The 12,500-nt window shown below is 44.0% G+C and overlaps 2 protein-coding genes across 2 annotated transcripts; one reads left to right on the forward strand and one right to left on the reverse strand.

The window, feature by feature from the left end:
- Positions 1-2,670: 2,670 nt before the first annotated feature.
- Positions 2,671-3,979, reverse strand: LOC121306904 (type-4 ice-structuring protein LS-12-like). Its single transcript, XM_041238925.1, has 3 exons — positions 3,869-3,979; positions 3,432-3,585; positions 2,671-3,035 (listed from the first exon to the last, which is right to left on the reverse strand). The coding sequence occupies exons 1-3, from the start codon at positions 3,918-3,920 to the stop codon at positions 2,816-2,818; spliced, it is 426 nt and encodes a 141-aa protein (XP_041094859.1). The 5' UTR covers positions 3,921-3,979; the 3' UTR covers positions 2,671-2,815.
- Positions 3,980-7,775: 3,796 nt separating this feature from the next.
- Positions 7,776-11,749, forward strand: lix1l (limb and CNS expressed 1 like). The gene is made up of 3 exons (XM_041238866.1): positions 7,776-8,190; positions 9,302-9,465; positions 11,548-11,749. The coding sequence occupies exons 1-3, from the start codon at positions 7,875-7,877 to the stop codon at positions 11,710-11,712; spliced, it is 645 nt and encodes a 214-aa protein (XP_041094800.1). The 5' UTR covers positions 7,776-7,874; the 3' UTR covers positions 11,713-11,749.
- Positions 11,750-12,500: the final 751 nt, after the last annotated feature.

Genomic DNA, 12,500 nt, shown 5'->3' on the forward strand with positions numbered 1-12,500 from the left:
GAGTCTCTTCCAATAGGACCTCGTTTGTTTGACGTCTCATCCGAAGGATGCCTTTTACCTCTGGAAGCCTGGGTTCGAATTGGGATCAGTAGTACTATTTTGTAGAGGCAGCAGTGATGCAGCAGAGCCGGAAATACTTTCTACAGACAGCAGTGGTGTAGTGGAGTCGGAACTACTTTCTACAGGCAGCAGTGATGCAGCAGAGCCGGAACTACTTTCTACAGACAGCAGTGATGTAGTGGAGCCGGAACTACTTTCTACAGACAGCAGTGATGTAGTGGAGCCGGAACTACTTTCTACAGACAGCAGTGATGTAGTGGAGCCGGAACTACTTTCTACAGGCAGCAGTGATGTAGTGGAGCCGGAACTACTTTCTACAGACAGCAGTGATGTAGTGGAGCCGGAACTACTTTCTACAGACAGCAGTGATGTAGTGGAGCCGGAACTACTTTCTACAGACATCAGTGATGTAGTGGAGCCGGAACTACTTTCTACAGACAGCAGTGATGTAGTGGAGCCGGAACTACTTTCTACAGACAGCAGTGATGTAGTGGAGCCGGAACTACTTTCTACAGACAGCAGTGATGTAGTGGAGCCGGAACTACTTTCTACAGACAGCAGTGGTGTAGTGGAGCCGGAACTACTTTCTACAGGCAGCAGTGATGCAGCAGAGCCGGAACTACTTTCTACAGACATCAGTGGTGTAGTGGAGCCAGAACTACTTTCTACAGACAGCAGTGATGTAGTGGAGCCGGAACTACTTTCTACAGACAGCAGTGATGTAGTGGAGCCGGAACTACTTTCTACAGACAGCAGTGATGTAGTGGAGCCGGAACTACTTTCTACAGACAGCAGTGATGTAGTGGAGCCGGAACTACTTTCTACAGACAGCAGTGATGTAGTGGAGCCGGAACTACTTTCTACAGACAGCAGTGATGTAGTGGAGCCGGAACTACTTTCTACAGACAGCAGTGATGTAGTGGAGCCGGAACTACTTTCTACAGACAGCAGGGGTGTAGTGGAGCCGGAACTACTTTCTACAGACAGCAGGGGTGTAGTGGAGCCGGAACTACTTTCTACAGACAGCAGGGGTGTAGCGGAGCCGAGTCAAGCTTAATAATAGGCCAGCGAAGTCACATGACTCCCACCTCCCGCACGACTCTCTGATCCAGGCAGTCAGTCAGTAGTCCTCTCAGTGCAGGCTCTAGGTCCAGGTCTGTCTGGAAGACTAGTGATTTTGTTGTTGTAGGTGTCGGAGCCGACAGCAAGTCGCAGTCTGCCTCACAGCTCTGTGACGTCATCCGAGAACAAAACCAGCCCTGACAGCGATTCTCAGCAGGGAAGTGCGGATTGAGTTTTCAATTCAAGAAATAGCAGCGATCTCTCTGGACTCGCTGATCCTAGTTCATATTGTATTCTAGCAGTGTTATTATTATACACAGCATCCCAGTTCATATATTTATTATACACAGCATCCTAGTTCATATTGGATTCTAGCAGTGTTATTATTATACACAGCATCCCAGTTCATATTGTATTCTAGCAGTGTTATTATTATACACGGCATCCTAGTTCATATTGTATTCTAGCAGTGTTATTATTATACACAGCATCCTAGTTCATATTGTATTCTAGCAGTGTTATTATTATACACAGCATCCTAGTTCATATTGTATTCTAGCAGTGTTATTATTATACACAGCATCCTAGTTCATATTGTATTCTAGCAGTGTTATTATTATACACGGCATCCTAGTTCATATTGTATTCTAGCAGTGTTATTATTATACACGGCATCCTAGTTCATATTGTATTCTAGCAGTGTTATTATTATACACGGCATCCTAGTTCATATTGTATTCTAGCAGCGTTATTATTATACACGGCACCCTAGTTCATATTGTATTCTAGCAGTGTTATTATTATACACAGCATCCTAGTTCATATTGGATTCTAGCAGTGTTATTATTATACACAGCATCCTAGTTCATATTGTATTCTAGCAGTGTTATTATTATACACGGCATCCTAGTTCATATTGGATTCTAGCAGTGTTATTATTATACACAGCATCCTAGTTCATATTGTATTCTAGCAGTGTTATTATTATACACGGCATCCTAGTTCATATTGTATTCTAGCAGTGTTATTATTATACACAGCATCCTAGTTCATATTGTATTCTAGCAGTGTTATTATTATACACAGCATCCTAGTTCATATTGTATTCTAGCAGTGTTATTATTATACACAGCATCCTAGTTCATATTGTATTCTAGCAGTGTTATTATTATACACGGCATCCTAGTTCATATTGTATTCTAGCAGTGTTATTATTATACACAGCATCCTAGTTCATATTGTATTCTAGCAGTGTTATTATTATACACAGCATCCTAGTTCATATTGTATTCTAGCAGTGTTATTATTATACACAGCATCCTAGCATCCTTAGTTCATATATATTATATATATATATATATATATATATATTATATATATATATATATATATATATATATATATATATATATATATATTTTAATATATATTATAAACATTTTAATTTAAAAAATGTGGTTTTAACTGCAAAATGAGAAAACTACCCCAGATCCATTTGGGAAGAAAAAACTCAGGAAGCATTCAGGAATAAGAAAACGGCAGAGCGAGTTAAAGAATCAAAAAAGTTTTTATTACAGAAAACATGGAAGCAATTCCATAGTTAATTCAGGTAAAGGCAATTTCTTATTAAAAGCAGGCTCGGAGGTAGTGGCTTCCTCAGGGGATGGTGGCTGTGGGGGAGGGGGTGGGGTTATTACTTGGAGGCGGGCAGAGCCTTGGCAGAGTCCAGGACTTTGTTCCAGAGCTCCAGGATTTGCACCTGCATGCTGTCAGCCAGGGGCTTCAGCTGAGCCTGGACACTGTCACTCAGGGGCTTCAGCTGAGCCTGGATACTGTCACTCAGGGGCTTCAGCTGAGCCTGGACGCTGTCGGCCAGGGGCTTCAACTGGGCTCGGCTGTCTTCCAGGTAGGCTCTGAAGAGGGAGGGGAAACAAGGCTTGTTAATATGCTTTACCAGACCTCTGTGCTTTACCAGACCTCTCTGTGCTTTACAATGCTGCCCTGTGCTTTACCAGACCTCTCTGTGCTTTACAATGCTTCCCTATGCTTTACCAGACCTCTCTGTGCTTTACAATGCTTCCCTATGCTTTACCAGACCTCTCTGTGCTTTACAATGCTGCCCTGTGCTTTACCAGACCTCTCTGTGCTTTACAATGCTTCCCTATGCTTTACCAGACCTCTCTGTGCTTTACAATGCTTCCCTATGCTTTACCAGACCTCTCTGTGCTTGACAATGCTTCCCTATGCTTTCCCACACTGCGCTGTGCTTTGCTGTGGGGCTCTCTCTTGACGATGAAGGAGGTTCTTACTGGGCCTTGGTGTTCAGCTCCTGGGCTTGCAGTTTCTGCACCAGTTCCTGGGTGGTGCTGGAGAGCAGAGAGGAGAGCTCTGTGAAATACTTGCTGAGGGATTCCAGTTCAGCAGGGACCTCCCTCTTCACCACCGCCGCGCCGGTCTCGCTGCCTGCAAGGGGCAAAGAACACGCTGTGAGTGAGGCTCTCTCTGCTGCAGCCAGAGAGCTTCCTAAAGGGGAACGAACCGGGCTGAGCAATGCGGTGCTAACACATTGAATTACACACTGCCCGCTTTGTATAGCTTTCATCATGCACTTAACCATTGAGAAATGTATACACAGGATCCCTTTACTGAACATCAAAGCACAAAAATGAAAATAAAGCTAAACTCTGTCCTGTTAAACGTTTGCAGTGGTTAAAAGATGCACGAGAAGTTAAATCCAGTGGCTTACCGTGCAGGGCTACCATGGCAAAAGCCAGAACAGCTACAACGGAAAACTTCATGGCTGCAGAATGCTGTGGAAGCTGGAGACTAATTCAAGAAAAAAAAAAAAGATTAGACTTGGTTTAGCTCATTCAGAATGTGGGTGGCTAGTTCAGATCACAGGCTTTTTACTCTGTGGCTCAAGAGCCCGCCTCTTTTTACCACTGATTGGCTACAAGACCACAAGAGAGCTTTCTCATTGGCTGGACTCACCTCTGCAGGTCAATGGTTTTTTTTTGTTGTTGTTATAAATAAACACCATAGAATCATTTCACAAAGCCACTTTTTCAGGAGGTTGAAACCTGGAAACCCCCCCACCCCAGGGAGACCTAGTTTGAGGTTTGCTGTATCAAACCCCCCCGAGTCTCCCTGCCTGGTGTGCCGTGCAGCGTCCTGAAACCTACAGTCTCCTGAAACCAAGCTGCAAGCCGCAGAGCAGGGGCTCAGCGTTCCCTTCAGCTTTAGAGATTCAAACCCAGCTTGATCGTCTGTTTTTTTTTTCTCTTTCAGTCTCCCAGCTTCTCATCTTCGAAGGAACCTTCAGATCTCGCTGCAAACCTCAAACTTGGTCTCCCGGGGGGGGGGGGGGGGGGGGGGGGGGGGGGGGGTGGGGTGGGGGGGGGGGGGGGGGGGGGGGGGGGGGGGGGGGTGTCTACTGGAACCAGCTTTCAAGCACCTGAAAAAGTGGCTTTGTGTTCCCTCGGCTTTAGCATTGAAAGCAAACAAGAACATCACAGGGCAAAAACAAAACCATGACAATGTTAGATTGCACCAGTGCACTAGCAATTAGAAGTAGTCTTCCTAACACTGTGCTTGAAGTATTACAAACACGGTCTTACCTGCTGTTGAAGAGCTGGGATGAGGGAATACCAAGCAGGTGCTGGGCTTATATCCTGCCAGGGGAGGGTGGAGGGGGCGGTCCTTGCTTGATGCCGATTGGCTCTGGGGAGCGACTGGGCGATGAGGTGATTGGCCAGCTCAGATGTCGGTCCGCCAGCCAGTCGGAAAAGTGTCCACATTTGCGATTGTGTGCTGGCTGGACCTTGATGCCTTCGATGCCACAATGAAGATGGACACAAAGTCCAAGGTAGTGCTGAGTGCTGACAAAACAAACAGCCCGCAGTTTATTTACTGATTTAGAAACGTTGGGAATGTCACATAATAATAAAAAAAAAAACAGTTTGATTTACAAGACAATTGCTTTTTTTTTTAACAGTCAAAGAAACTTTTTTTGTCACAGTTCTGCAATTAACAACATGTTTGAATTTATTTCAAAGTCTGTATTTGCCTTTTTATTTATTGTTATTAGTTATAGACTCTGTACCCCTTTTAAAAGTTTAACATACTAAAATTACACGGTCATTTTGCACACCTCTCTGTGCTTTACAATGCTCCCCTATGCTTTACCAGACCTCTCTGTGCTTTACAATGCTTCCCTATGCTTTACCAGACCTCTCTGTGCTTTACAATGCTTCCCTATGCTTTACCATTAGTAAATATGATATATATATTATATATATATATTATATATATATATATATATATATATGACCTACTATATAAAGTATTGATGCTACATGTACTCCACTCTCCCCACCCCCACACTGTTTGCATGGGGTCAGTTAAGTCACAGTGTCCCACACATTCTTTGTCAGATAATAGTTCAACAACATGCTTGTTTTTTCCTCCCTCAGTTTGCATTCCTCAATTTAAATATCTTGGTATCCCTGAAAAAAAATCATCTTTAAATAAAAGCAAAATTAATTATACAAAAAATAAATAAATAAATAAATAAATAAATAAAGAGACACAGGCCTGCCGTGCTGTACCTCGCCCAACCCACTGAACTCCCACTGCACTGTGTGGGGCAACTGTATTTAATTTTACCAGCAAAACCATTTTTACTAGAATACAATATGAACTGGGATGCCGTGTATAATAATAACACTGCTAGAATCCAATATGAACTAGGATGCCGTGTATAATAATAACACTGCTAGAATACAATATGAACTAGGATGCTGTGTATAATAATAACACTGCTAGAATACAATATGAACTAGGATGCTGTGTATAATAATAACACTGCTAGAATCCAATATGAACTAGGATGCCGTGTATAATAATAACACTGCTAGAATACAATATGAACTAGGATGCCGTGTATAATAATAACACTGCTAGAATACAATATGAACTAGGATGCCGTGTATAATAATAACACTGCTAGAATACAATATGAACTAGGATGCTGTGTATAATAATAACACTGCTAGAATACAATATGAACTAGGATGCTGTGTATAATAATAACACTGCTAGAATACAATATGAACTAGGATGCTGTGTATAATAATAACACTGCTAGAATACAATATGAACTAGGATGCTGTGTATAATAATAACACTGCTAGAATACAATATGAACTAGGATGCTGTGTATAATAATAACACTGCTAGAATACAATATGAACTAGGATGCCGTGTATAATAATAACACTGCTAGAATACAATATGAACTAGGATGCTGTGTATAATAATAACACTGCTAGAATCCAATATGAACTAGGATGCCGTGTATAATAATAACACTGCTAGAATACAATATGAACTAGGATGCTGTGTATAATAATAACACTGCTAGAATACAATATGAACTAGGATGCTGTGTATAATAATAACACTGCTAGAATCCAATATGAACTAGGATGCTGTGTATAATAATAACACTGCTAGAATCCAATATGAACTAGGATGCTGTGTATAATAATAACACTGCTAGAATCCAATATGAACTAGGATGCAGCCAGTTATGATCACAGCGAGTTATATCTACAGTGACATATTAGCAGTGCAATAGTGCAAATCAGACCAAACACTGAGTCATGTTGATCGATCTCCCTTTGCCTTGTCGTTAAAAACAACTCAGTCTCCTCAAACACGTCTCAAGTTGCTCGCAACCTTTAAATGTGACCTTTCACCAAACCATCGCACGTCCTCAGTGTGTGTTGATTAGTTTCGTCATTTAAAAAGCTATCTGTAGCGATAAAGCCCGGCCGGCAGTTTGCTGAAACAGCGTTTCATTTGCGATTTTAGAAAAACTGCAGACCGAACCTTTTTACTTATTTGTTTAATAAACGCGTTTTTTTTTTTTTTTTTTTTTTTTTTTTTTTTTTCGAACTGCAGAAGTTACAAAACTAGCACAGATCAATTAATAACAGTTTTGTTTTGTGTAGGAGCGCGTTGGTTTAAATTTTGATTTAATAATCTTGTAATATTGGTGTAATTTTCATGTAAAACCGATATAGTAAAAATACACTTTTAAAAAGACTTAAGTGGTCCTTAAAGTTTTAATTATTATTATTATTATTATTATTATTATTATTATTATTATTATTATTATTATTTAATCCATACCTGTTAGAAGGGGGGGCCAAATTATTATTATTACTTGATTAATTAATTATTTTTACAGCAATTCAGGGGAACAAGTACAAGAAAACTGTGCGTTTTGTGCACACTCCCCAAATAATTGAAATTTTAATTCTGCAGCCTTCTTCACGGTAACTGTAACACGCAGCCTCGTCAATGGCGTGAATACAGGACGCTTTTCCAGAATCCACTTCTCCTGCAGCGTGAGCCCCACCGGGCTCGATGAAGGGGGACCCCCCACCCCGCTTGATGCAACCCCGCTTTCTGAAACCGAATTTACGCGGCTGTCCCACGCACAGGCACGATGCCATGCTGTTTGTGATGCCTCAGGGTGCAGGGCAAAAACGCAAAGACGCGTGTGCGCCCAGGCACAGAGATTGGCAGCCGGGTTTAGCCTATGATCAGTCTCGGCTACCCCCCTTCCTTAGCCTCTAACGGGACGGGAAATTAAAATCTCAGTCTCGCCAGTCCCGTTATTTCAGACCCCTTTGAGGAGAGAGCTGGGCGGCCCTTCTCCCTGGTTATTATTTGTTATTGTCGCGATGGAGTCGGTTCGCCATCAGCGCCTGCAGCCCGGGATTGGGTTTGGAGTTGCGCACGGAACCGGGACGCTGCGCTCCCCTCTCCGGCCTGGGGTCGCCGCAGCCCCCCAGCCCCCGCCGCTCTCAGCCTGCCTGACCGGCCCGCCTCCGCCGCCGCCGCCGCTCCAGCTGCACAGCCTCGGTCCGGGCGCGGCGGGGGCGGCGGGGGTGGCCGGGGTCGGGGCGGGCAGCACCGGGGGGAGCCCCGCTGTTCTGAGGGAGGCGGTGGAGGCGGTGGTGCGCAGCTTTGCAAAACACACGCAAGGATACGGACGCGGTAAGAGTTTGATGCGAAGCGTTTTAAAATTGCAATAAAAAAAAAAAAAAACCGTGTTTAAGATGCCTGCGGTGTAACGTCTATTTATTACAATTATAATAATAATTTAAAGTCGTTTGGGGTCTCTGATTTTCGTCACGTAGTCGTGTCGTTATTATAAATCATTAATCTAAAATATTGACTTTATCCAAGTTTGATTCGTAGAACAGTGACGGCATTTGGTTAACCGTGAGAAAGACGTTTCAATTCCCGTCTTCTATTAATATATCCTGCATTCAGTTATTCCTCACGGTTTAACACTAGCTTCGTGTTTATAGGGTTATATTTTTGTTCTGGCCTGGACAATAACAAAAAAAAAGTAAATAAATAAATATTCAGATACTAGTGATGAAAAAATGCACGACTGTTTATCATAAGAAATATCCCATTTATATATATATATATATATATTATATATATATATATATTTATATATATCCCATATATATATATACACACATTTATAGGAGAGGGAGTGTTACAGCGTATGTTTATTCTGAAGAATAATGCGGTCGGGCCTGTGCCATGAGCGACTAGTACAGCAGAAACCAATGTCAGTTAGGATCGAGCTTTCCGGCGCAAGAGAGCCACAACACACCCGGGACGGGGCTAGTGCTATGTGCAGCGCCCTGCCCAGTTCCGCGCAGCGCCCTGCCCAGTTCCGCCCAGCGCCCTGCCCAGTTCCGTTCCGCGCCCGGGCCCCTGCCCAGTTCCGCCCAGCGCCCTGCCCAGCGCCCTGCCCAGTTCCGCGCAGCGCCCTGCCCAGTTCCGCCCAGCGCCCTGCCCAGTTCCGCGCAGCGCCCTGCCCAGTTCCGCGCAGCGCCCTGCCCAGTTCCGCCCAGCGCCCTGCCCAGTTCCGCGCAGTTCCGCGCAGCCCCTGCCCAGTTCCGCCCAGCGCCCTGCCCAGTTCCGCCCAGCGCCCTGCCCAGTTCCGCGCAGCGCCCTGCCCAGTTCCGCGCAGCAACACTTGGCCAAAGCCGCCCAGCAGGATGTCTGCTGAGAAGTTGATGATGATGATGGTGATGAGAGCGGGGCTCCGCTAGCAGTTACTCTTTGGGTGTTTCTGTTCCAGTGAACGTGGTGGAGGCGTTGCAGGAGTTCTGGCAGATGAAACAGTCCCGAGGGGCAGAGCTGAAGAACGGCGCCCTGGTCGTCTACGAGATGGTGCCTTCCAACAGCCCCCCCTACGTCTGCTACGTGAGCCTGCCCGGGGGGAGCTGCTTCGGAAGCTTCCAGGTGAGCCACGGCACCCCCGTGTGGGGGCGTGAACAAGGAGCTAGGGGACGGGGGGCGGACTTGGGTTCAATTACAATTTGCAAAATCGAAACGCTGGAATTGAAAAACTTTAGGGGGGGAGGGGGTCAAATTAGCAGCGATAGTCTGATTGCATTGATGACTTTAATAGACCACCCGTGCAATTCATTTCAAACAGTAAAGAGAAAAGGAACACAGAGCCGCACACGGTAAAACGCAGGAGACTTTTTAGAAGCTGTTTAAGACGCCTGATTAAAGCACAAAGCGGTCTGACATTTTCACACACGAGTGTGTTTCTGTATCCCTGATTACTGAGCGGAGATTGAAATCCTCACACCCAGAGGTGCTTGCATGCAGGCGGGTAGATGAAGCAGATCGATGACGCATCTGGAGGTGCTCTGATACACGGGCACACTGCTGTAATTAATTTTAATAGCAGTGTAATTGTAATTATATCTTATTTATTTATTTGCATGTTTATAGGGCGTTTTATACCGTGGCAATGTAGGTGCAGATAGGCGCCCAGTTTAAAAGATAAAAACAATAAATACATAATAATTAGTAATTACAAAGTAGCCAGTCCTCGGATGAGCAGCCGTGGCACTTGAGGGGTTAAAGTCTGGAAAGCATTCGGAGGCAGTCCATTCCCAGGATTCCTTAGGAATGCAAACCCGGAGTTCTGGTTTGGGAGCGCGGAGCACAGACCACAGGGAGTGGTTAGAGCTGGGATCAATTTAATTTCTTAAACTCGCTGTGCATCAAATGCATTTATCTTCTATAGCAAGAATCGGAACACGAGCTGGATTCGTTTCATTGCTTTATTATTATTATTATTATTATTATTATTATTATTATTATTATTATAATTGGTCATTCAGCAGACTCTTTTATCCAAAGCGACTTACAGAGACTAGGGGGGTGAACTCTGCATCATCAACAACTGCTGCTGCTGCTGCAGAGTCTCTTCCAATAGGACCTCGTTTGTTTTGCGTCTCGTCCGAAGGACGGAGCACAAGGAGGTTCGGTGACTTGCTCAGGATCCCCCCCCCCACACACACACACACACACACACACACACACACACACACACACACACACACACACACACACACACACACACACACACACACGCACGCACGCAGTGAGTCGATGGCTGAGCTGGGATCTGAACCTCTGTTTGTTTTACTCCAATATTTCTGTTTTCTGAGTGCATGTAAAAAGACTAGGGGCGTGGACAAGGAGGTAGGGTGCGGGAGGGCAGACCTGGATTCAATTACACCGTGTAAGAGTGTGCAGTTAGCGCAGCAGCAGCGTGCCCAGTTGCTGCCGTGGTTACGCTGCGATGTGTGCGTGAAAACCAGCCACCGTGACGGGGGGGGGGGGAAATCTTGTGAAATTAAATTTGGTAAAAAACGCAAAGAAACGTGTTTCCTGCTGGCGGCGTGCGAAACCTGGATTTCTTCTCTTGAGCGTCGATCTGCTCCTGCAAAGCTGAGGCGAGGAATTCATTTTGCTCGCAGTGAAAGAACGAAAACGAATCCTGTGTGTTTTTTTTTCCCTCCCCTTGGCCGCGTGGGTGGAAACTGATTTTTGCAGCTGGAACAGATTACGCAGAGGTGTTCACGTTAGACTGGGAGCAGTCAGCTTCCTTCCACTTCTCCTTTCATTACCGTTTTCCGGGGGGGCTTAAAAAAGGCTTGTGTGTAATTTTTTTATGTTGGAGCCCCCCCCTCCAGTTCCACCAGTTCAAATCCCAGATTGAGATAAAAAAATCGCTGGCAAATTATTCTTAAAAGGAAATGCAAAAATCTCACTGTAGTCTGTGTTACTTCTGGAATATTTCCACGGTCAGCCGCACCCTTTTGTTGGGGCCCCTTTTCTCGCAGCCCGTGATGTTTCCTAGTCTTTTGCGTTTCAGTTTGTTCATTTGTTTTTTAAAAGCAGAACCAGGTGATTTCATCTGCTGTTCAGTTCTAGCTGCCCGAAGTAACGAGAGTCAGTCTGTCTGTCTCTGTGTTGAGTGTGAAGTGCTAACGAGTCTCTCTCTGCCTCTGTCTCTCTCAGTTCTGTCCCACGAAGGCGGAGGCGCGCAGGAGCGCTGCGAAGATCGCTCTGATGAATTCGGTGTTCAACGAGCACCCGTCCCGCCGCATCACCGACCAGTTCATTGAGAAGAGCGTCTGTGACGCCCTGGCCTCCTTCAACGTGAGCGAGCAGCATTCACTATGAACTAGGATGCTGTGTATAATAATAACACTGCTAGAATCCAATATGAACTAGGATGCTGTGTATAATAATAACACTGCTAGAATCCAATATGAACTAGGATGCTGTGTATAATAATAACACTGCTAGAATCCAATATGAACTAGGATGCTGTGTATAATAATAACACTGCTAGAATCCAATATGAACTAGGATGCTGTGTATAATAATAACACTGCTAGAATACAATATGAACTAGGATGCTGTGTATAATAATAACACTGCTAGAATACAGAATACAATATGATATGAACTAGGATGCTGTGTATAATAATAACACTGCTAGAATCCAATATGAACTAGGATGCCGTGTATAATAATAACACTGCTAGAATCCAATATGAACTAGGATGCTGTGTATAATAATAACACTGCTAGAATACAATATGAACTAGGATGCTGTGTATAATAATAACACTGCTAGAATACAATATGAACTAGGATGCTGTGTATAATAATAACACTGCTAGAATACAATATGAACTAGGATGCTGTGTATAATAATAACACTGCTAGAATATATGAACTAGGATGCTGTGTATAATAATAACACTGCTAGAATCCAATATGAACTAGGATGCTGTGTATAATAATAACACTGCTAGAATCCAATATGAACTAGGATGCTGTGTATAATAATAACACTGCTAGAATCCAATGTGAACTAGAATGCTGTGTATAATAATAACACTGCTAGAATACAATATTGATTGTTATGGACAGTGTGTTGCTATGGAGTGATTGACCGTTAT

The sequence above is a fragment of the Polyodon spathula genome, chromosome 51 (assembly GCF_017654505.1).
Source record: "Polyodon spathula isolate WHYD16114869_AA chromosome 51, ASM1765450v1, whole genome shotgun sequence".
Lineage (NCBI taxonomy): Eukaryota > Metazoa > Chordata > Actinopteri > Acipenseriformes > Polyodontidae > Polyodon > Polyodon spathula.

Excerpts from the sequence above, each read along its gene's own strand:
- LOC121306904 (XM_041238925.1), bottom strand. The coding sequence starts at position 3,920 with ATGAAGTTTTCCGTTGTAGCTGTTCTGGCTTTTGCCATGGTAGCCCTG. Across the intron at positions 3,586-3,868 it reads TGCCATGGTAGCCCTGCACG|GCAGCGAGACCGGCGCGGCG; the intron begins GTAAGCCACTGG and ends TGCCCCTTGCAG. Across the intron at positions 3,036-3,431 it reads GAGCTGAACACCAAGGCCCA|AGCCTACCTGGAAGACAGCC; the intron begins GTAAGAACCTCC and ends CTCCCTCTTCAG.
- lix1l (XM_041238866.1), top strand. The coding sequence starts at position 7,875 with ATGGAGTCGGTTCGCCATCAGCGCCTGCAGCCCGGGATTGGGTTTGGA. Across the intron at positions 8,191-9,301 it reads CACGCAAGGATACGGACGCG|TGAACGTGGTGGAGGCGTTG; the intron begins GTAAGAGTTTGA and ends TTTCTGTTCCAG. Across the intron at positions 9,466-11,547 it reads GCTGCTTCGGAAGCTTCCAG|TTCTGTCCCACGAAGGCGGA; the intron begins GTGAGCCACGGC and ends TGTCTCTCTCAG.